Source organism: Haemaphysalis longicornis, unplaced genomic scaffold (genome assembly GCF_048455015.1).
Source record: "Haemaphysalis longicornis isolate Haplotype H1 unplaced genomic scaffold, Haemaphysalis longicornis Haplotype H1 scaffold_1, whole genome shotgun sequence".
NCBI lineage: Eukaryota > Metazoa > Arthropoda > Arachnida > Ixodida > Ixodidae > Haemaphysalis > Haemaphysalis longicornis.
The window spans coordinates 259,953,326-259,978,380 of NW_027526203.1; the positions used below are offsets into that span (position 1 = coordinate 259,953,326).

Below are 25,055 nucleotides of genomic sequence, written 5' to 3' on the forward strand. Positions count from 1 at the left end.
TGAGACTGTGATATTGACGCTAGAAATGACAGTCATGACCTTTTGACGCGCTGAATACTTGGAGTCTTACAAATCACGTTGATTTGTCATCACGTATCATTTGCACTCAATAGACTCAAATTTAGGTAACTCGTTGCTTAAATTGCATTTCTAACAATATATGACGGGTATTATGTGAAAGGTACACTTCTAAATTGTACCGTCTTACACCAAATGCCAAAGAATCAAACATCGGCGTGGGGGTAAAGTGAAAGAGAATAAGTGCACTTTAAAACAGGAGACATCTTATTCTAATAGCGACGCATCTACTTACTTACACTATTGGTAACAAAATCTCGCTATGCCTAGGAAAATGATACCTTTTTGACAAACAGACAAAGTGCTACGTGCATAGCTTTAGGGTAAATTTTGAGTTTTCTCTAAATTGAAAAAAGAAGCAAAGTGTGAGAGGAGATGGCTGTTATCGCCACAAAGGACGGCAATAAAATGAATATCGAGACCAATGAAGCAAGGTACCCTCTCCCTAATTTTTATTGTAAATTTTATATCGCTTGTCACAGGAAATATCCCTAAGGCATTTTCTACTGACATGATGACCAAATTATTTAGTTTCATCTCACGGAGTAGGGGCACAGGCAGCCTTTATTCAAAGAAAGACTTGGCTACCAGCTTTCACACTCGAACCTTTGGGCTAAAATAGTCTGCAATAGTAAATGACGCAGAATTGAAGTGCTTGGGAATGGCAGAAGACCATTTTGCAGGCTGCTGATAGCGATTATCAGTTAGGAAAATCGCAAAAGTGAAGAAAACTTTTCAAAACAGGCCTGTAACATCTTTGCGCACCAATATTGCTGCGTGCAGACAGCTATCATTAACCCAGGCAGATGAAATCCACAGGAACTCGAAGAACTGAATCCAGTTCTGCGGAAGAACTTGAATCGTAAATTTGCACTAACGCCTCCGCTTGCTAAATGGACTCATTAACACATAAACTTCTCTGAGAAGTGCTAAGAACTGAAAATTTTGATCAAAGTTTGCCTTGAGGGGATTCGCGATGCCATAATGCTGTGCGGTAATTGTTAACAATACTTATAATTTGGTTTGCCAAGCACGCAATCAGAAGTCGTCGTCGTTTTACACCGAACCATCATGTTGATCCGGCGCTAATTACATCCGTGAGATGTGGCGCTGCCGAATACGGGGACCCCTGCAGCCGTCTGTTATCGAAGCGAGCGTGCGCAGCCAACACGCACCGTAACGATTTTACAAATGATCGATGGTCGGTCAACCTTTACCTTGGCTCGCTGAAAGTCAACCCGTAACTGCAGTTTCCTATGCCTCGTACCGGCACTGAGTATGGGAGGCCTTCGCTAGGTGCGCACTCTAAAAAATTCCCAGGGGTTGGCTTCGCCCCAACGCGGCTGAATGACCATTCACTGCAATCAAGACTGCAAAGCAGGCCAATGACGACGCCCAGCGTATGATTGAATTCCAAAAATGCGGTCTGCGCTGCGACATTACGCATGCGGCAACATTAGCCATGCGGTATTACGCATGCTGTTTTGCATCGTGTAACACATTAGGACGCAGCGATTGATCATCCGCACGCACTGAGGCAAACCGGAGCCACGGAATTATTTAGATTGTACAGAGCCATTAGACACGTCCGAGACAACACCTACATGCCAAGGGCGGGGAGAGCTAGCCCAGATACGCACTCACCACTTTCCACAATTAATCACGACGTAGGACCCTCCTTATTTGCTCTGACCAGAAAGTCACCCCAGCTAGTCCGGTTAGAAATTGCTTATCCTACAGTTCTAATCAGTCTTTCATGCGTAAGAGCTCGAACCATCCTGAATTGTCCCTCGCGAAGGGCAAATACCCTGGTGTGCGCGTGCGCAGTGAGGTGGCGGGACCTTAGTGGCGGATCTCCGGCGCGCGGGCTCGGGAGCCTATAAGGTGGTCTAGGAGTACAAACGCGCAGTGTGCGAAGGATGGCGGGCGCGTTGGGCGAAGGGCAAAGCGTGTTTGGCATAAGAGGAAGTGTGCGAGAGCGCGGCATGCGCCGGCATGGACGAAGCGGGACCGTCAACGGACACCGGGGCCCAGCGCCGAGCACGTTGTGCCGAGCAAGAACGTCTACGGCACCAGCGAAAACGTGACGAATCCGTGCTTAGGCATCTGTACCGGATATACAAGAAGTCGTCCCATATTCTTTTTGGTGTGCGACGGCATGAGCGTAAGCGGGAACGCTGCCTTTCTAGACCTTCTCTTTTTAGGCACTCCCCTTAATTTGACATCATGTTGAAACACGCGCGTTAGCTGCGATAACCTAAACAAGCGTGATTAACATGTTTAAAATTTTGTGGGAAGGAACTGGGACAACAATGGATGAAAACGATGAGCTATAAACAGTGGCAGCAGTTTTGAAAAATTAAAGGTCGCCAAAAGTATTTTCCCGCCCTTTTCGCTCTAAGAAATCGCCGCAGGTGGGCTTTACAACAACGCCCTAGAAAGACCAATCGTCGTGACCAAGTGTTCGAATTCGGCGCATGACCAGGCCCAGCATTCGATTAGACTAAAAAAGAGAATCTGATGAAACAACAGCGCACATGCACGCCTATAGCATACGCTGTTGTCCCATGGTGGAGATTCTAATTTTCACTCTAATCGCAATTGTAAAGCGCTATGGTAAAGCCCAACTGCACCGATTTCTTAGAGTGTGAGAGTGAGCGCACGAAACTACATGTAGTTGTAAGATAACGAACTAAAAAAAAATCCTCAACGGTACATATTTAAACCGATGTGCTGGTTATAAAGTGAACGCATTACTGTATCACTGTTCATATAGCAACTTACCAGATTTGTAACTCGGCGGTCGTGCTGCTGGTTATGGCCATGAGCGCCATGAAATAGACCTCGTATACGGGACAGGATTCGAGTTTTCTAATGAAAAATTTCTGATAATAGAACAGTTCAAAAAGCTCGAAAAGATGCGACTGATATTTTTGTTTACTGTAATGTTTCGTAAAAAATTAGCAGTGGCTTAGCTCGGCTATGCCAGGGTATACGTAGCGTGAGTTAAGGTTCAGCTGTTTTTCTTAGGTTTCCTGGTTGTCTAGGATTAGCTGATTATCATGCTTGCTGCTGCTAAAACGATTTCCAATCCAATCCAGTCCAGTCCACTCCAGTCCAGTCCCTCTCCTCCCGCATGAGCAGCGCGGCTCTCCAGGAGCCACGCGAAACGGCTATCAAGCGGTTCCGGCGCAGTGACAGACTTGGTTACTGCGCAACGGAGCCGACAGCTGGACACGCGCCCGCGCCAGTGCGTCTGCCGCGGCTATGACGTCACTCCTCTGGAATGCTCAGACTGGCGAATGTGGAGACCCAATTCTCTGCATACCCGTACTACAATTGGATTGGATTTCCAATAGAATCCAATTTAATCCAACCCAATCCAATCCAAATCCAAACCAAGCCAAGCCAATCCAATCCAATCCGATCCGATCCGATCCAATCCAATCCAATCCAAATTCAATTCAACACAATCTCATGCTCTTCGCGCTTGCGCAGAACGGCCCTTCACGGCCCATGCGAAACTGCTCAACCTCGGCCAGTGTAGCTTACGCTACAAAAATGAAATATCGCGAACAGTTCGCTATAATCCATGCGAGGCAGGCGAAATATTCGCTCGCCTTCAACATAGTTCCTTCACTTGATTTCAGCGCGTTGTAAAGCGACAGCGTGTGTAAATGGGTGATTCTTTGTAGGCTCTCTCTAACCTCGCAAGCGCAGCACCGACGCAGAGCCTTTATTCGGGGGAAGAAAACTTATTTCTAATGCGAAAAGACGTGCTTTATTCCGCGCTTGCGACGAGTAGGCTGTATTTTGTTATGTTTCGCTTCAAGAAGGCATCAATACGGGCTAGGCGGTAGGCACGTTACAAAAGGCTCTGCAAAGATATACGTGAAACGAAACGCAAACGAGACAGCGCGCGGGATGAAATAACCAGTCGTCAGTGCGCAGAACGTTTGCGCTGCATTTGCCTATGTGCGCCTCAAGGGGCGATCTCTGTCAATTGTGTATTCACTTAAGCTAAAAAAGCATTTGGTGTTTTATGCTAACTTTCACAAATGATATCCAACTACTGATTCCATACTGCACAATTAACTCGGCATTTGCCATTCGTGCGGCGACAACGCAGTACGCGACGGCGGGCATGGCCACTCACGGAGGAACGGGCACGGGCTCCAGGTTGCTTCCAGGCGCGATGTGGCGGGCGGCCTGCTTGGCGTGGATGTCGCAGTACAGCTTGTCCTTGATGTTGAAGTATCCTGCAGCGTAATCACGACACAAGGAGTTAGGCTGCGAATATTTCATAGGATCGTGCTACTGTCGAGGGCTCATCGTTATTCCAACAATATTTACGTCGCAATGAAGTCCTCTGTAAAAATAAGCAAGAGCTAACACAAGGAATCGGGAAAGAATGCTGCTGCTCCGTGCGTTTATATATCTTCTTACTTTGCTTTCCTGGCAAACGTCAAAACGTCAGTACATTGTCCCGAAAGGTTAACGTGCAAAACCTCATGCATCTGCTTTTGTCCTGACATTTACTCCTTGCACTCAGGTCTTCGCCTTGCAAGGAAGCAGACGCGTATCGTTCTTACAAGTTATTTTGAGTAGTTTAGAGCCGGAGAACATAGAAGCTCGCAGTTACCGAAGTGAATAATGCGAAGAAACGTTTACCGAAGGAAGATGACAGTTTAACTCGGTCAACGCCTATTGCGAAAAATGTAATACGGAAGGATCGGACTTGCCTACGTTCTTGAGAGAAGTCCCACAGGTGGCACAGCGGAAACATTCGGCGTGCAGGGCACGATCCTTGATGCGAACAAAAACGCCCCTGGGATGAAAAACAAACGTAAAATGCATCTCCGGCATCTCTTGACGAAAACGAAATTGAATAGTCAGCGCCTTGAATGCAACGCTACGCATGACTCTGCCGCACAGTGGACTCGGCCAAACGATGCAACACTAGGAAGGATGGGAATACAGTATACGCTCCCTCTAAGACGAACCCGAAGGTACCATGAAGATTTGCTCGTAGTATCAGAAATTCGTCTTAAGTGAAGTTCTTTGCATTGTGGACGTTACGAGCCTAGTTCGCCCTGACAGAGTTCGTCTTAGCCGGATTATATGACAGCGACAGGTGGGCGTTTGCGATTGTGCCATTTTCGGAGCATTAACGAGCCGAGTAACTCAGTTTCGGAGTCGTCTTGATCGCGAAAATTAACTGCAGAGAACTCAGACGCCGGGAGTGATAAGGTATTGAAATAAGACAAAAAAAAAGGTTTTCTCGAAACGACGGTGGGAAACATTCGCCCTTTGCTATTTTTGTTTTGTGTTTGACTTCGCTTTAAGGGTGGAAAATCATGATCCCTCCGTCTAACGATGACGATGGTTGAACGGGAAGCTTTCTCGTGATGTATTCTTTGGTTGGCCAATCCCACATTGCCACTATGTGGTACTCTAGAAGTACGCACCACTTTTGCAGAATACCCACAGCAACCTTCGGGTGTGCAATCCTTTGGCCTAAACTTTGGGTTTGGGGTCTACGGCGCGAATTGGCACCTGCTGGTTGGCGTTCGGTTCGACCATGTCGAAATGGAACAATCGAATAGACGCTGGCTTCATAACGCGAGGGACACAGTATCAATTCCTGCCACGGGAAGCGTTTCTTTTCTTTCCCTTCACCCACGATCATTCATCATCGTCAGGGAAAGTTGGATTTAGTGCAGATATATTGACGTACATTGCGGACACTAAAGCTTCGATTTAAAACAACTTCTAGGTCTTTTGTCGCTTTAAAACATACTTGTAGGCAACGCGGGCATCCACTGAGTGACAAAAAAATTTCATCCAAACTTGTGTAATACGTTTTGCCACCACACGTGGCTGTTCACCAATCGAGTCGTACGACACCTCCCCAAGCGGACATTATTCTGGTTTCAAACAGAGCTCAACGTGCTAACCACTGCGGTATCGAAGCGTTGTGGGAGTTCGACGCTGGCCCCTTTCTCTATTTTTCCTCTTATCTCGGTGCGGCCCCCTGATGCCTCTAAAAAAGCTCGAAATGTCGGACGCCTTCGGAGGTCGCCGGTAGGGAGAACGCGAGCGCGCGCTTTCTTTAATTCATGACGCTGCGGACGCGGCCGTCAAAAGACGCAGCAACACAAGGAAGCGGGAGGGCAGCGACACGCGCCGGATGACGATTCGGCCGCCACCCTGTTTCCGTTTGATGCACGCCGCTGTGTGGAGCCGACACCCTTCACACAACACAAGGCTTTGGCCATGCGTATAGCTATGGCCCCTTAGTGAGATGCTGGTGCCCCTTACGGACCAAGATTAATCGGCGTCATCGCTGTAGGTTCCGTAACGGTTATTAAATTGACGTGAATATAGCAGAGGCGATGAGGTGGTGCTCCGGGCATTCGTACTTTGGCGGCTTCATTTAAGGGTCCCTGCGCCTGATGCCGCGCGTGCGCTTAGTGCACGTGGGCGTGGTGGGGCCTCGCAGGACTTACACGATGAGCCTTCCGCAGTCAGCACACGTGTTGGGGGCGCCCACAGTGGTGTTGGGCTGTCCGGCGGGCGGCGCTGGAGCAGTCTTGGGGGCCTCCACATGGCGCAGGTTGACCATGGGCGTCGGGACGGGGCTGCTGGGCGCCGCAGGTGCGGGGGCCCCGCCCGGCGCGGGACTGCTGCAACTGCCGCCGCCGACGTGGTCTGCCATGGACACCACGGAGGGCAGGAGAGGCGCAAATCAGTTGGGCGTCTGCTTTCGAACGTGACGACTGATCACACAATGTGCAGGTCATCGCAAAAGACTGTTGGCTTACCACGTTAACGACATCTTGCACCGAGCGTGCGCCATAGGGAGGCTAATGATACCACGTAACTAATGGCTAGAGGTGAGAAAGGACTCTGCTTATAAGTTCCATAAGCAAGAAGTATGAGGGTGGCTCTGTCGTCAGTACGCGCCAGCTAGCGATCGTGGTGCACAACTCTGAGTAAAGCGCGATACGGTGCAGACTAGAAGGTATCCCATCGCGGATGTGCGACACTTTCGGTATGGAGCGATCTGCCCGATAGTAGCAAGTGACCTTGCGTGTCGCTGTTATTGCGAGCTGCGAGCCACATGTCTGACGCGAGGACCTCTCCTAAACAAATATTTTAAAGTGAGTATTTGGCAAGAAAGCCAAGTGGTTCGACTCTGTCTAGATGCAGCCGACCAATAACGTCGATTCGCAGTACGAGATATTCTTGAACAATAATCCTTCCGGTTAAGTGACATAACGGTTTCACATCACCCCCATCTAACTGACTCCCTTTCGCTGCGCCATGCAGCTCGCTACGCTGCGGGCTTTATAGGAGCAGGTGCGTAGTAGCGGCTGCCGAGATCAAGCTGTGTCGCCGCCAAGCGTGCAGCTGGATATTGTCGCCCTTGGCGCTCTTACCCGCTTACGGTATTGCTTTGTTTGCACGCGTGTGTTCAGGAGGCTTTTTTAAAAATTCTTTTGCTGCCATGACTACTTTAAAATGCGCCATGCCTGTGCCCACCAGATCACGTATTCACGCTTCTCATTTGCCACAGCGCTCAAGACTCCAAAACATAGTCGGTTTGTCCAGGATGTTTTTTTTTTCCGCAACGGAATGCGGTGGCTCCACGGAATATATTTCAGAACAGCGTAGCAGATTGTTGACCATGGCCTTAGAAAGCGCTGAACTCCAACTCCGACAATTACAGTACTAAAAAAAGTAGCGACCAGAGCCGATATGGCGCATTGGTTTTTGTATTTGTACTTTAACGTTTCTCGTTGCCCAATACCTGCACGCAGAGTTCGGACAGCAACTACGAAAATGTCACTCAAATCATGTCGAGTGCTGAAAAGCGGATAATAACAGGATAAATTCGATTAAAAAACAAAACTTCCATATAGGACCTGCTGTTTCTCTCTGAGCCTGGCGTATTGAATCAAGTCGGCCTGTGCTACGTGCACGCGGACCTATTTATAAGCGAAGCCAGCTTGGGGACTACGACGAACCCCGTCAAATTAACGATCCCCAGGATGTCGTCACCATAATGGCGTGGCAGACATGGCATTACTCTTTATACTGATGGGAACAAACATCACTCCAAAGGGATGGAAGCTGCCAATCATTCCTCGAGAAGGACTGCATGAGGAAAAGTGGTTATGGCGAGGCCTTCCTCTGATCTAGAACATGATGTCACAACAACAGAACAGTCCTAGATTTCCTCTTCTACCACTACTTACAAATGGATACGCAGTTTCTTGCCCGGAATATCATTTTTTGTAATGATCTTGTCGACCCTTTTCAACCTAGCTATAATCAGACTTGTACACGCTCTACCAAAAAATGTCTGTGTATCCATTTATGCCGATGTCATTTGTCTCCGGGCTTCGGGTGTCAATCGACCTCCGCTGCGAGCACGACTTCAAAAAGCGGCCATTGTGACTACTCAGAGGAGCAGTTTCTGCAGCTACGAGCAGCCATAAGGTCGTACAGTGGTTTGCTTTCTCCTCGCCTAGAACGTGTTGGCGCAGCATCAGAACAATTCAAGATTGAATTGGCTACCACTGTCCAGAACAGCAACGTCTGCGGCGGTGGGATTCTAATCCTGATTGGCAGACGTGGCAACTAACGTGTCCTACGCCGTATTAGGGACTGTTGAATGTTTCATTGCACCCGTATAAATCTCAAACATCACCTTGTAGCGTTTGTAACAGCTTTTGCGCATGAGACAAAGTTTGCGATCTCCGCTTAGACACTGAATTTAAACCTGCACACTTCAGTCGCATGTTCGTTCGCATAGAGCTTTATAAGTTCACCCGCATATTTTACGTTGTAAAACGGCAGTTAATTTACCGTATGTTTTAGGCTTAATAACGACTGGCGCTCATCGCTACACCCAGTACGTACGGAATGCCAGCACTATATCTCCCTCCCTGTAGCGGGAAATTTTCTATATCACGCGTTATTGCTAGCGTGGTGAAACGCACAATTGAAGGGCATTGACCCTGTTATATGAAAGTTCATTCCAGTCGTTGGTTTCTCTTTAATCAAATCTAGCTGCAGACTCCTCCATTTTCGTGCTTATTTCGATTTCTATTACCAGTAAAATATCAAGTGTAACTGCATTTGGTTCATTTATGGCAAACATTACAGGGTCTGTGATCACAAACAAATTTCATGGACTTACCTTTGTCCCGTCAGGCGACTGCTATTACTGAGAGTGATAGGGGCGATGATAGTGAGGTTGCTAAGCTTTGGGCGAGCATACAGAGTTGCACACTCTCTAGGCGGGCGGGAAAAACAAATTCTCAGTATCTCAGTCCAAGTGTCAGCGCACTACGGCGAGAAGCTTTTACGCACAGCATGCTCTGCGAGCCGGAGTCATTCGGTGCCTGTAGCCTGTTGGTCTCTTCGATTTACCAGTCTCTGATAGTACTGTGTAGTTTGGTCACAATCGAAGGACTGCCCTCACAAACGGGGGGATAAATACCGAACTGCGGATCAAGCAGTTGGGCAAAGTTCGGAACTGCAAAGCGAAGAGACCTTAAGAACATCGACACTAACGGCACAAATATGTGCAGCCATGCAGGAAAGTCAGGCGTCTCCCATGCGTACACATCGAGTCTGTGCTGAAGCAAACTAGATCGCACACTTGCAACAATTGTTGTTAGCTTTCAAATGTGATCGTTTTCTTCATTTGGTACACAAGTTAGGTGCAGGCTACTTGGGGTACTCTAGAGGTCCTCGATATAGCTCCGCAGGGAGCTATATAGAAGAACTGTTGGGCACTCTGCTCTGACACTAGCATTTTTTACTTAATGAGCACAAAATTCAGCCTATAAACAATACCTAGAGGATTTATGCAAAGCTTTTTTTTTCAGGCTTTGTGCAACAAGTGCAGATGCTATCTTATTCCGAAAGGTGAACCTTGAAATGATTAAGCCAATTTAACTTTTCTGATTAAAGGGGCCATGAAGTTTGCTTCATTAGAAAGACTGCTTTGTCCCGATAACAATGACGTCAATTTTATTGGAAACTTTAAAGCCAGTAATAGGATAATACAGAAAACATGTGAAGCAGTGGCGACTTCCCAGCCACTTTCCGGCAACTTTTTATGACGTCACACAATCTTGCTTTTGCGATTGGCGGCCGCCGTTCTAAACCACCGCTAAGCACATGACTGGACGATGTAGTGGGGCCTCTAGTTCCGTTCGATCGCATCACTTGAATACCAACGTGCAGTCAACACACTGACAACTATGTTTTTAGTGCAGTCCCAAATGACGTCCTTCCTACCTATAACACGTCACTGTAGCGTGAAATTTGAACGTTCATCAATACTTCTTGCGTTTTGTCCGTCAAAAGCGTCTTTCTAGTTCTTTCAAATGAATCACAGTTGTATTTCGTCTTCATGGCCCCTCCAAGATTTGCATTTCAATCTATATTTCTCAATAGAAGTTGCGATGCAAGTTTTGTCACGCTTTTCCCCAACGTATTTTGGGCATAAAAATCCACGGGTAATTTCTGGATTCACGACGGCTTCTTAGGGTGTTATTCCCAACAGCTGACTCTATCTGGATAAAAAGCATGCTATAGCGTTATCAAAGTGCTCTATTTCAAGCAATGCGATAACCCTATAGCATTTCCTTTTTCGAATCATAGCAAAGTAGCGTATTGTAGCAAATGTGCTGCCACATCATGGGGAAAAAAAGGAAACCCCTGGACTTTGATGCAAGCATCCAATTAGAACATTGAGGGATGCGATGCACAACTGCGAGCATTTTAGACGTCAGTTTAGAAGCGACTGCATGGCGTTTGTGGTTGCTGACATCTTGGGCAACATCTTGAGACAGGGCAAATGAGGGGCTGCAGTCTCTTCCCGTCGGTGCGGCTTCTCGTCGTGTGGCTAGCCAAGTAGAACGTAGCGAAGCATTCGCGCTCATAGAGTTTCTTACAATATACACTAGAGAGGAATCTGGGGCTAGCGTCTATGCGCTCACATCAAGGCCGTCTGTGTCGTCATGATATGTGCTCACCTTAGTTTCATCATTGGCTTGGATTGAAACGTTTTAATGACCGCGAATTTAAACAAAGTGCCACAAACATCCGAAGAACAGTGTGCAATTATGCAAGTGGAAAAATAAAACACCTTGTTTTATAACTAAAGAAAAAGGAAGTAAAGCGTATTTTTGCCGGAATGGTTGTGGCTGCTTTTCTGCGGCCAAGCTGGTAGTTACGAACAATGTTAATGTTTTGGAGGGAACTAATAAGAGACTCTTCTTTTATTAATTTTGTCATTATTTGAAATAATAAGTTGTTTGAAGAGTTCGGAAAGTTTTTTGAGCGTGCCTATGAAAACTTCGCCTTCCCTGTGAACCGGTGCACGGACCGTCAGCTACAGTTTAACAAAACTTGCTGTGAGCGAGTGGTGAAGAAAACTTGAAGAAAAAAAAAACATGGCGTTAAACAGTCGTGGACGATAACAAGATAGGACTAAAACAGGTGCCCTTATCTGTCGTATCTTGTCTTCGTCGAAGTACGTTTTGTTTCTTCTTTTCGTCAGCTACAAATTTCGCGGCACCATATTACCCGCTCAGTCATACGTCCTTCCACTGCGGCATGACCAACGTCAGGTACGATCACGCACTGCCTGCTGTTTCACCGAACACGGCTACTACAGAACAGGGAGGATTTCGGCCTCCTCGTAACTCGACGTTGTAATGCATAGTGAAGGAAGCAAATCCCCCAAACCGCTTAAGAATCCAATTGTCATGCCAAGCCCAAGACTAAAGCGGGGGTCTTCCCATCAACCCCACGATGACAAGGCTTATCAGGTGCAGCTTCCTCTCTAGTATACTTACTGAGAAACTCTATGTTCACGCTATCCGGGAAGACGTGCGGAGTGACCTGTTAAAGGGAAGGGCAAGGCATGCGTGACACGCACAAACCTGTGACGTCATGCGAGGAGCGCAGGCAGTCATCGTCATCGCCGAGCGCGGCCAGCAGCTTGCGGAAGGCGAGCGATTGCGTCCGCGTTTCGGACAGACTGACCAGGTCGCTCTCATCACCTTTTGGGTGCTTGTCTTCCTCGAGGACCATGCGGTACACCGCCGAGTCCTTGTTCAGTGGTTTGTCGCCCTTCATGAAGTTGATGCTGCGGAGAGAATCGAAGGGAACAAACGGGTCACCTTCGCGATGAGGGCCTCCGCGACGTCCGGACAATAATTTCAACCTCAATAGGCGCTCTCAAAGGGTCTTCGAAGACTAGCATAGAGGTTCACTGGTGCCATCGCATGCTCGAAGCGAAAATACAGCCTCTGTGAACAATGTACAAGCAGCACTGCAAGGGCGCCGCGCATTGAAGGACTTTATGACTCACTCGTCCTTTTTGTTGTTATTTTATTGATTCAGGCGATAACCACCTGGGACCTGTTCTGTAGTGTTCTGTGGTCGGCAAGGCTGAGCCAGGTTTATTCTGGGTTCCAATATCCGCGAGGGGACGACAGGCAGGAAGGGGAGTGAAAAAGCGAGCGTGCATCCCTTGTAGCGCCGTCGTCTGGCGGTGGTGAGAACGCAGGTGCGCAGCGTTTGTTTTCACGCTTTTTTGTTTAGTCTGAGAAAGGCGCAGTAATCCGCACTGACTCTCTAAAGTAGTTCGATAGTGGTCATACTTTTCTCTTGTGGCTTGCTTGATATGTAACCTTCGGCGAGAGGACTGTGAGAAAACTGTGAAAAAAAGACTGTGAAAAAAAGAATCTCCCCTCAAATACTGGTACCCTGAAGCCAAGTGGCACATTTTGCTTGGAAATCTTACGCAGTATTTTTATTTGCTTAAAAATCAAGGATCCGGGTCAATCCTCGCTTGTATAATGGGCATGCAGTGAGTGTTTGAGGAGGTGCAGTCGGCGAATGATCAAAATTGAATGTGAAACAAGCAATTTTGAGCAGTATGGTGCGATAGCAGTCATCCACCTGTCAGCACTGCGCTGGGAGAAAGACAGAAACACAAACAGAAGAGTCTCTGTTTCACTGTCATCCAAGTAAGAGGCTAAAGATTGTAACCATATAAACAACGTCGGGAATATGGCTGACGTCGGAACGTTTGGGAACAATATTTAAGTCGGTTCTGATAGAGCATATAGACTAGCAGGTGGATGAGGGAGGGGAGGAGGAGGAAGCAAAGGACGCCTCTAGCTTAATTAGCTTAGCAATTAGCTTAGCACACGCTAGTTAAGCACGTAGTTTAATTAACCTAACAAGTAGTATTAGAAAGTATTCTCGGAATCGCGTCTTACTGAAAGCTGGCACTCCGTAACGTTTTCCTCGAACTATGGCGGTGCTGTCCCAGCTGATAGTCCTGCTTGCCCAGCGGGCACAAGTACCATAAATTGTAGCGTCATGAAAGGTGAAAGTTTTCTGTCTGCTAAAATAGAAAACGGGAGCGAAAATGGGGCGACTTTCTGATTCATATCTCAAAAAAGTTGACACGTACGTGCATGCAGCCGCACAGATTGAAGTGAGGCACACAGCAGGGGCTCTTGTGAGTTCGCTGCTTCCACCTGCGCTGTTTCGCGTGTCGCTTCTGGCGTAAATATGCTTGCCACCAGACGGCACAAAAGGTTTTATATATGACTGCACGTGAACCTTTAGCGCTCAAAGCTGGAGAAGGCGAGGCGAGGTCGTGCGTCAGCTTTCACTGAACACCAGCTGCGGAATTTCAAGCACCGTGAACAGATTTCCGGGCTTCGGAAAATCGCGTCGAGCACCGCAAGCCGCTCCGAAAGGGAAACAAGAACAGTTCAGAGGCAGCGAGAGAGTGTACTGACCCGACGCCCCCCGACGTGAGAACCTCCGTCTGGGCAGCCAGCGTGTCGGCGATGTTGTTTCTCGAATACACGGGCATCGGGGAGTTGTACTGGTTGTGCACCACCGCCTGCACCGTGCCGCTGCCGCTGCCGGCGCCGCCGAAGGGCTTGGCCGGAGTGTTGTGTCCGGAGCCCACCGGCTTGTATGGCTGCGTGCACAGCGAGGGCCGCGTAACAACCACCCGTATTCAGTTCAGCAAACGATACACTGGGCGATGCCGTAGTCAAAGCAAAGAATTGCGGTAAGCATTGTCGCAATGTCTCCTGAAATACGTTACGTTCATAGTCACTATCGCAAATCATTAATTTAAAATACTCATGCGTATTAAAGGTTGCAAGTTGACAAGCTAGCGAGAAGCGAGCAAGAAAGAAGCATGGTCTTCGTTTCTTTGGCAGTTTTGTATGGCACAGCATCAGTACACGACAGCCCTCCCCCCGACCGCGAATAAAGAACGAAGGAAGGAAGTAAAAGAACGGCAGGAAAGAAAGTTCCTGCGAGCGACTGCCTCCTCTAACGGCCATTGAGCGAGTTGCCGGGTGGGTAGCTCCGGTAGCACTGGCGAGTCTCCATTGCCGTTTTGGAAGTGCTGCGGATAATATAGATGGGTCACCCAGACCTCACATCGTTTTTACTTCGTTCCTCCGCCACTGCAGAAATCTTTCAGTGATTTTTACGGCGAAATACGTAAATGCGAGGAGTTATTGATTTCACGATTGCCCTCGTACGAGCCCGCTCTGCTTAATGGCTGGGCGGGCCCGCCCCTGTAACCTCCGTTCCTCCAACGTAAAAGCCGCGTAGTGTGCCTGATCGCTTATGCGGTTTGGGAAGCCTCGGCTGTGAGACCTGGACAGGAACCTGCACCAGCGCGGTCGCAACTGTCCACCACGAACCAGTAGACGTGCTTGAAGCGACACTTCTTGGGGCGAAAATGGGAGCGCCTGTGCGGCAGTATACTCACGCTGCGAATGACAGATTCCTACCACCGCCTCTATAGTAACGCACACACGCAGCAGCACCGACGACCTGCCCCGTGTGCACTTTGCACGCCTTCCCTGATTGGCGCGAATGCCACTCAGCCAGCGACAATATTCTGGTGCTGAGATTATCTACAATCCACCTCGGCATTTCCGCAAGACCGCATTTAACGAGACCGCGAAGAAACAATGCCAATTTGATTCATTCCAAGGGTTGCGCCATTGGATTAAAGGTAGAAATAAAGTATCATGCCAATTTTAACGCAAGCTTCGCGCCAATAAATGCATCTTTTCTATGCTCCTTCACTCTTGCCTTTACTCCTGGATTCCCGTTGAGATATACAGTTATCGCATGCGCAAGGCGGCACTGTGGCATCTGATCGTCGCAGCTGACACCTTTTCCCGCATCTACTTTGCTTTTTGTTGCGACTTTATTTGAAGTGGCTATTGACTGCGTAAATTGCTGAGACGGAAAGGAAGCCCACCAACAGCCACGATATCCCTTGAATGACGTCATTCAAGTGAGAAAACAATGCACAGACCAAGAAAGAGGAATCGGTTGAACCAGTCCTAAAGTTATCTGATGTGCGTAGATCAGTGATATATTTGGCTTGGGTACTTCTTCCCCGCCTAATGTAAGTACTGGGTGCCCTTCTTGAGTGCGCCAAAAAATCATTTCCCTTTTGAAAAAGATGGAAAAGTAGTTGCATGGAACTTAAGCAGAATATTAAAGGAAATGGATGAAGGAATAGCGACTCCTCAGCCCATTTCTCGTCTTCCTACTATGACATCACAGGGACGGTTGGCCGCCGACAAAAGCTACCATCAATAAACATGATTGTGAGTGGTGCATTTAGTTCTATTTGATCGCGCATCTTTAATGCTAGCGTGGAGTGAACACGTAGAGTGCTCGGTGCTTGGTATTTCTACAATGACATCATTGCTGACGTTGTATGGCACGGAATTGGAAACTTCTTCAATATTTGCGACCTTCTTTCCGGTGAAACAACGTCACTGTGGCCCAGAATTGAGTTGAACGAGACATCGAGGGCTGATTCCTTTAAATACAACCGGTATTTAAGTTGTCTTCCTTGTTCATTACTTGTAACGATAAAGCAGCAACAACATGACCACCTGCCGAGGACGAATCGAATAAACAACATAAGCGTGCATACAAAGAACATTTCTCAGATAAAGTATTTGGACTAAATTATTTAATACATTGTGTAGTGCACGAATTCAAGGATTTTTTGCACCAATGCATTAAAGAAACGCATTATTCATAATTGACTGTATTCCCATTTCAATTTTTACTGGCTTCCCTTTCAGCCGCAGCTTGGGGCACAGAATAAAGCTTCCCTTCTCTTTTTCCAGGTAGCAACAAAGCATAAACTGCGAAAATATATGCACTGTTATTCAAAAGTGAGTACGGGTACTTCATATTCCAGGAATTATGAGGACGCACAAAACGTTGACAGACTTAGCAGTGCCAGGTAGCACGCCAGCTTGTACCGTCAGGAACACTTACCATCGTACGTGTTCCGGCTGCCGCAGTCCTCCACCCCCCCCCCCCCCCCCTTCCCATTCTCCCCCTCCCAACGCTGCACGCAGCCCAAATATTTTTGTAGTAACCAAGTGTCGAAGATCAATTCACCACCCACAGAGTCACGCTGGAATTCATAACTGCATCAGCGCTACCGTGATTGATATCCTGGACTTACTTAATTAAACGGGCTCATGCACGGAAACCCTTCCCGTTCCACCGAGTTATAACGGGTTGATATCCGGGACTGAATTTTTAGTTCACACAATGATTTTTTTATTTTAATATTTCGCTATTTAAGGTTTTACTGTAATATTTCGCTTCCAGGCTGAACGCGTGCGTGTTTAAGAGACCCACGTTGACCAACGGGCAGCAAAAGCAATTTGGTGTGTTTGCACTTGCTGCCCTCTCCATTGTCATAGCAGGAGCGCTTCACACTTCAAACTTCGTAAATAGAAGCAACAAGACTTCCACTGACCATTGGTCTCAATCAGCCCCCAGACCATCGGCTCACCTGTTTGTTAGCAGCCAGCGACGTCTTCGTGACCGGGGCCGGACCCCCGTTACTCATTGGAGCGGGTTTCGGCACCGATCCGACCGGTGTCACCTTGGGCTTCCACGTCATGCTGGCACCCCTGCGTGATGTCATCCTTAGTAAAGTTTGCCATACAAGTTTTCTGCTCGCTTTGTGACCTCATCCTTGGCTTCCCGTGCTGGTCAACCCATCCTTATGCTAAGAGCTAAGCGATTCGCCTTCTCGTGTCCCGAGGCGAGTAAAACATACATAAACCATTATTCATCCAGTCCAGCGTTTTATGGGCACACTTCATATGATCTGAAGAATATTTTGTTTAAAAGAGCCATATGGAAATGCTCCAGAGATCAAAAACTTAAACATTCTTGAGCGCTTCGTATCAATCTGCGCGAAAGGCTTGACTTCAGCATCCATGCACAAGTCCGTCTACCGCTTTCTTGCTGCTTCTGTTTTCATTCTCCTTTCCCTTTCTCTGTTATGTATCTGTCTTCCTTTACCCAGTGCGAGCTTTACTGCTCAGCCTGCGACAGTCTGCGCTGGAAGGACTGACGGACGGCCACGACATGGCGGACTAATAACTCAATAAGACACGACAAGGATACATGATTGTGATAACCATCTATAGTTTGTTTGCTTTACCTATATTTTGTGAAGTTATCGCAGCCATGCTGCGCTGCCAGTATCTTCCGGCGATCAGTTAGGCGGTTTATCTTCGGCTGCTTAAGATTGGAGTTATAAGAACGCGGTATATCATGCAAGTATGACAACGACAAAAAAAAAAGGCAGCTCTGTATTGTATGCGTTGTCGCTGAATACGCCTCCTCAGGCACAATATAACACGGTGTTCCAACTTTCACTCAGCCATCATTGCTCGCTGGAACCAACAAACCCTGGAAAGAGCAACGCTACTCGTATTGCAGCAGATGGCTAAAAGGGCAACCTCCTATACGGCACCTGTTATTTGTAATGTGCCAAGGGTATATGCCGCTGCCGAAGCGATCTTTCCAAGCTCATTTTATAAAGGCGAAGAGTCTTTAAGTAAGTTACAAGAGAAATGGCGGAACTAACGCAACCTACACCGGCAGGGAGCATAAACGCGAAAACGATGTTCGTTACCGAGCGATTCCGCAAATGAATAAAGAAAGGAAACGCCCGACATTGCTTGAAATAATACCAGAAAACGTTCCGTTCTTTGCTAATATCTCTCTCTCTCTCTCTCTCTCTCTCTCTCTCTCTCTCTCTCTCTCTCTCTCTCTCTCTCTCTCTCTCTCTCTCTCTCTCTCTCTCTCAATAGAGAAAGATATTAGATCTCGGGTTCCGATTAGATCTCGGATGCCTTGCCGCTTCGTCCTCCGAGATCTAATCGGAAGGCGTGGGTTCGGCCCCCCCACTCCGGACGCGTTTCTTTTTATTTTCTTTCCCCAATAAAATCTAAAAAAACGTTAACTTCACTAATCGTGGTAGAAAAGCCTAATATTTTCCCTATGCCTCTCTTGGCGTTACAGACTGCCGGTCTTGTATCCTTACACTCGGTTCTGGGGAACTCGGTGACTGCCTATTAGTTTTTCCACTCCAGGCATATACGGTTCAGTGCGGAGGCAATCCAGACGCTCTCGAGACAAGGGTCGAAATTGACCAGACACCCGCCACCGCCGTCGCGTCATCTTCTGTAACGGATTGCCTGTTTCTCACTTTCCTTTACGTTCCGCCGCCAGTGATGCGTTCTGAGAATCGTTTTTGCGCCCTCGCTGGCGTGACGGAGACGGGAAAGGCACGTATGAAATGTGAATGCGTCGTGCTGCCAGCTCCTGTCGCCGGGCCTTGCAGACAGAGTGCGCTGCCTACGCTGATTCTAGCTTATGGCTGTATCTGTTAGTACGGACGTTAGGCATACAACTGGAAACCGGAAAATCGGCTCCCAAACAGACGACTGACCCTATTAGCATGGCCGAACTCTCACGGCGCTGTAAACGTGTGTCTGCTTGTCATTTTGAATCCTCCAATTGTTCTTGGGGAAATTTCGCATCAGATTGGTTCACGCAGGACTAGCTTTATTGTGTGACCAGTGGGGAAATTTCGCATCAGATTGGTTCACGCAGGACTAGCTTTATTGTGTGACCAGTCACATAATAAATTTATAGTAACTACCCCGTGAGGAGGAGCCGTTTGTTATATTTATAGCCGAGTCCAGACATGTTCAATTTGGAGGGGAACAGAGAATAGTTGGGTAGAAACCATAGTCCCATGCACAAAATTGATGCACTGGGCAGCTCCGACCAGACTATCCAACGGGCAGTCACGGTGAAGGATGCTGTGGTAACCTGTACGCCGGCCACCACGCCCCCCCTAAGGGGCGTTTAAAGGCTTAATAAAACGCATCTCTCCCTCTCTCTCTCTCCCTCTCTCTCACTCTCTCTCTCTCTCTGCCTCTCTCTCTCTCTCTCTCTCTCTCTCTCTCTCTCTCTCTCTCTCTCTCTCTGCCTCTATCTCTCTCTCTCCCTCTCTCTCTCCCCCTCTCTCTCTCTCTCTCTCTCTCTCTCTCTCTCTGTCTCTCTCTGTATCTCTGTCTCTCTCTGTCTCTCTCTCTCTGTCTCTCTCTCTCTGTCTCTCTCTCTCTCTCTCTCTCTCTCTCTCTCTCTCTCTCTCTCTCTCTCTCTCTCTCTCTCTCTCTCTCTCTCTCTATCTCTCTCTCTATATATATATATATCTCTCTATCTCTCTCTCACTCTGTCTCTTTCGCAATATAAATAAAGCTAATCAGGGAGTGTTCAGACTGTTCGGCATAAGTCTATATATCAAATACAAGCGGCTTAGACGGCAATATTGAGCTTTTTATGCGATTTGTGTGGACTCTGATAGAAGACCTCGTGAGCAGGCCAGCTGTGGGTCTATTTGCATGACAACAGCCCCCTCCCTCTTTTCGGCGTTGAGAATCTAAGCACAACTATTGTAAGGGCTTGTTGCCTATCACCAGCACATAGGTTACTGGTGTTCTTTTTTATGTAACTAGCAGCCCCCGGGAGACGAAACGAACCGTACTCATTAGACCGCCTCAAGAATTAATACAGTCTATTTCGTCCTCTCCCCTCGAGAAGGCCGTCAACCATGGAAGGCACTCCGAAGAGGAGTTCCCAGGAGAGGCCCATACGCTGCTTGGGATGTCAAGGTCTGAAACTCGCGGAAAGATGCGCGTAAGCCATGGTGGCGTGTTCTGGTGGCAAGTGCGCCTGGAGGTAATCGTTTCTATGCGCATCTTCATTGAGCAGTCCTAATCAGTAGCCCTACTGTATGTATTCTATTTTCATTTCGATTACTTGCTGGAAAAAGTGCAACTGCCTGAGCCCATTCCCTCACAGGTACAGAACACAATGCAGGAAAGTACCATTCATACGTGCATGCCCTATCACTCATTTCTGTGCAGCCACCTAAATAAAGTCCTTTAAATAAAGAATAAATGAAGTCGACTGCAAGTGTCGGCAGAACATCACCCTTTTGTGTGTATTTACGAGGACTGTGTAACGTATGCAGCGCCGTCACAGCTTTCCGCTGGTAGTCTCAGCACCTAAGGACCACACCGTAGTTGGAGGCAGCTACTGTGAGGTTTGGCGTTGATGATATGAACCGCAACGGCGGCGTTAAAATATGACCGAGGCCACACATCGAGTGTGGCGAAGCTGTCACTCACCTTGTGACCTGAAGCTCGAGGTAGTTGCCGGCGCGCATGATGGCGTCCTGTGCCTCCTTGTGGCGTAACTGGTCGGTCGACTTGCCTTGGATGTAGAGCAGCGCATCGCCCGTTTGCAGGCCGCCCTTTTCGGCCAAGCTCCCTGGGTTCACCTGCGCCCCAGAGCACACCAATCTCGCTTTAGATATGTTGGCACCGATGCCTTGATTTTCTCTGTTGGTCGAGTTCACCGTTCCGGCCTCCCTCGAAATTAAATCTGGCGTAGGCCATTTGTCTTGGTGTTCTAAACTAACCCGTACGGTGCTTCACTACGCGCTCTTCATACCCCACAGATATTGAATTCGATCTTGAATTGGAATTCAGCAGGTGACAACACGTAAATTCAAGCAGGTGGAGTGCTATTGCACCGGGCTTCAATCGTAAATTTTCAGGCACAAAATGGCTTGCTCAGAACACAGCCCATCGCCGAATTTTTTTTCGCGCTCCTGTGGACATACGTGAAACTTGCAACGCAGAGGTAAAATTATACTCACGGGGTGCAGCAAGTGAATTAAAAAAAAAAAACTGATGTTACCATTTTTGATCCCTCACACCCGACGGACTAAACACACCGGTGATTTAAGGCATTTCTGATGCCCAGTTAGTCCTCAACCCCGTTATAAACTGAGAGTTCTCGTCATCCTCCGTCGGTCCAATACATGTACTTCTACGGGAGAAGTACGGCCCCTTAAAACTTACACATATCTCTCTTGCTAACAGGGAAAACTTCAAACATACAATGTTCCGTTTGTCCATTGGAGCTGCTCTATAACTGCGTCCAGTTTAGTTTTATTTCTTATCGTGCGTAACTACCAACTGCAGCGTTAAATTTAGGGATACCGTGCCACAGCTTATGCCGCCACCGATGCTGCATGAAATCCGGGAAGACAGATTTAAAAGAGGTATAATGTAAACTGGCTCAACTTAACTGCGCAGGCTTGTTGCCAAGGGAGATCCTTAAAGTTGCAATGCGCGGTCAACTCCTTCAACTCAGGCGCAAACTCAATCCCAAACTTAAATATATGCGCTTGATTTTCTTCAGAAGAAATTTTTGACATCGTAAAATATTCCACATGAGCTATGCAACAAGTAAAGAGGAAACAAGCAGGCGCCTTGACAACAAAAGAATAAAACATAGAAATGTCAGAACATTTGCGGCTTAGGCCACACCGTAATCTCACGAAGTAAGCGAAAGAACTCAATTATCAATAAAGGCTTTTTGAAATGGAAGTTAGCTTCAGCACCAGAGATATAGAAGCGCAACATTACTTGGGTATGATTTCACGATGTCTTGATGTCGTGTGTTCGTATTTCAATATTTCACTGGTGGTTCCTTTTCATATATTTTTAACTTGTGTGCACATTGACAACTTTATTCTTTAATTAACATTAAACAATAACGTTTTCATCTATGCTTTCCCGGAGTGGTGCGGCCTGTTTACTGGCTTCGAAGCATCACTTAACCGAAACGACCTTTTAAAATTATGGCCAGCTCGAGCATGTCATGCTCAATATTTGTGGAAAATGCGGTTGATGGCGTAATTCTTTTGCTGGTATTATGTCACCTCTGATAATATTGGCGCCCCTTGTGAAAGAAAAGAAGAAGAAAAAAACTTGATCATTCGTGTTCAAATACGCATACAAGTTGTAATCCATACGACATGGGAAAAGCCAACAACATTAAAAAGCGAAATGAATTCGGTTTCGCATGAGATAGGGATAATACAATTGGGTGTTTCTTTGTTTTTCGGACAAAGCTACTTTGTATGCAATGTAATGCACCTTCAAATGCCCACGTCAATGTTAAATATAAAGCTAACAAAATTTTACGTGAGCGAAATCTCCATACAATCATATATTCATCACAGAGCAAGAGGTGCGCATGTCTAGGTAGTCTTAGGGACTTCTACACGGCCGACCACACTTACGGTCGAGTCCAGAACGTTACCCGAGTGTTCCCCCAAGCGTCATCACACACTCGCGGGCATCGAGCGCAAGATCACAAAGATCGACGAGGGAGGTGCTAGCATGCAAGCCCTTCGTGGTGGAGTGCACTAAAGGGCTCTTCAACGAGCCCGGTGTACCGTGAAGAAGACAGAAAGAAGGGGAAAAAACGAGGTGGAGAATAGGTGGGTAGGCGCGGGACGCACTATGGCACCGTATTTTGCGCAGGAGCTGAGTTGGGGACTGCGCCATTATTTTAGCTCAATATATTGCGTCCTCTCGGACCACTTGCACCTCTGAGCGCCATATGGAGCACTCGAGAAGATACGGCGCAGTATCAATTACGCGCGATCACTCCCCAGTAGTACTCTTTTTCAGACAGCGAATGGGAGAGGAGAGGCCCCGCGCGCACTTGACCGATATCTTGCCCACCGTAGCAGCACCGACGGGCAGCGAATGACTCTAGCGAAGCGGCTGAGATCAGCGGCGCGGAATTTCCGAAACGAGCACCGCCCAGCGACGAGCACACTCACGCCACTGGGCGGTCGGTGGCTAGGTGCGTGGAATTCCGCGTTCGGCTCCGGACAGGAAAAGGAGCTCCAATTCTGCGAGCCTTTCTCTTCTTGCTTGTCAGTCTCGCGAACATGCTCGCGAAGCGCTCAGGGGAGAAAGAAGGTCCCCGCTAACGTTTCGGGGAAGGGTAGGTTTAAGGCACAAATAGATGCGGCCCATTTGCCTGGGGCGCGTTTCTCGTTGCAGTATATAGTGAGTGAAGCACCGAGGCATGCAAGCCCGACAGGCAACTTACGGTCGGGTGATTTTTTTAGAGCGCTTTATCTTGCTGAGATTAACGATAACTGAAAATACGCGCCCTGTACGCAAAAAAAAAAAAAAAAAACGTGCTGAAAGGGAAAGCGGTACGGCTAACAGGACTGGCAATATGTGGAAAAAAGGCGCGCAAAGGCCTCAACAATCATTTTTGAGCCCGCTGTTGCCGCAAAACACTTCAAGGTAAAAGGGAAAGTAAGTCTTCCGAATACCTTGTCTACATCTAACTTGCTACAGAAGAATAACCTGCACCAAGATCGAGCAGTGTTGGTTCTAGGCGGTCTGCCATTACCAAGAAACATACCCTAGCCCTCTAGCCGCAATTTCCACGGGCTCTTTCTGGACAGCCTGGCTCGTTTTCTTTCCCTTCACGGATTTTTTAAAAATCTATCGTGGTTCGTAAACACCGTGAAATGGTCAGTGCTTGATCGTAATCACTTAAGAGGTCGTTATTTCCTACCAAGCATATCCGATTCATACTGACAACATGGTAGGGTATAATTACAGGACTGCAACTGAAGTGAATGAATCGCGTGGCATTGTGTACTATTGTCTTCATTATGATATACGATGATATCAGTGCATAGACGCAAAATGTTTCCATCCCGTTTCGCTAACAGATAGCCCCTGAAAGAACGTCGAAGGCTTAGTTCGCATTTTTACTACGGAGCTAACTTGTTTTCTTTTTCACCTCTTTCCTAGGCTGTCATTCTGTTGCAACAAATTTGTTTTTAAAATGGTCGTTCCTGCTCGTCCCCTGATTACGACTTTTTTTGTAACTTTTTAAATACGACATTGTTACGCAATTCAGCCTGTTGACAGGAATGATAGGGCATAGTTACAGGAGCTACCGCACCACTGGAGTTTCAGTGTCTGAATATATTGTAAAAGTACCTGTCATTGCCAAAAATTGAATAAGAAAAGCTGCAACAAAACGATGGTTTTTCTCACAATGGGGCACTTGAGGCTTTTCCACCACCGATACTCATGGTAGGGACTCCGTGATTACCCTAATTTTAGTGCGTATTGTTCTGAATTTATGACTTTTTAAAAGCCGTGTTGCCATGGACATAAATAATGCCGGTGCATATTTCAAAAAAAGTTGTAATGAGTGACACGTTTTTAGCCGAGCATTAAGCGTCTGGCTGATGAAGCATTCCTGTTGAGGTGTGCTTGGAAAGGTTGAATCCGAATAAACGAAGCTCAAGAATTCCGATGTTATTGCATCAAAGAAGAATGTTCCGGAAGACTCCAAAATTAGAAAAAAAAGTAAAAAAGAAGAATAACCCAAAGACAACGAGTGACTTTGCCTCGAAATCAAATCCGTAATCAATGATCCCAAGCTATCTTTTCAGAGCGTTCATTCCTAATGCAGTGAGAAGACCACCTCTTTCTCCTAGGTACAAAAAAGTAGGTGACGCAGTTGACTGATTTCGACTTTAGGAATTCCAATGGATTGTCACGTAATAACACACTGTTCCCCTTCAGTGCTGCCATCTTTATCGTATCACACGACACTAAAGACTCAGTACTCAACTGTAG

At 47.3% G+C, this 25,055-nt stretch overlaps 1 protein-coding gene across 6 annotated transcripts in view; it reads right to left on the reverse strand.

Annotated features, from left to right (window-relative positions):
* Zasp52 (Z band alternatively spliced PDZ-motif protein 52) overlaps positions 1–25,055 on the reverse strand; it is a 118,199-nt gene that overhangs the window by 47,190 nt on the left and 45,954 nt on the right. For 5 of the 6 annotated variants that reach the window (XM_077676350.1, XM_077676346.1, XM_077676376.1 and 2 more), the window contains exons 2-8: positions 20,703–20,854; positions 16,997–17,117; positions 13,926–14,113; positions 12,048–12,253; positions 6,588–6,789; positions 4,821–4,906; positions 4,235–4,337 (exon numbers count right to left, since the gene is read on the reverse strand). In XM_077676350.1, the coding sequence (XP_077532476.1) occupies positions 4,235–4,337; positions 4,821–4,906; positions 6,588–6,789; positions 12,048–12,253; positions 13,926–14,113; positions 16,997–17,117; positions 20,703–20,854 (1,058 nt within the window). The remainder of the gene's footprint in view (positions 1–4,234; positions 4,338–4,820; positions 4,907–6,587; positions 6,790–12,047; positions 12,254–13,925; positions 14,114–16,996; positions 17,118–20,702; positions 20,855–25,055) is intronic. The other variant, XM_077676360.1, reaches the window with a different exon arrangement.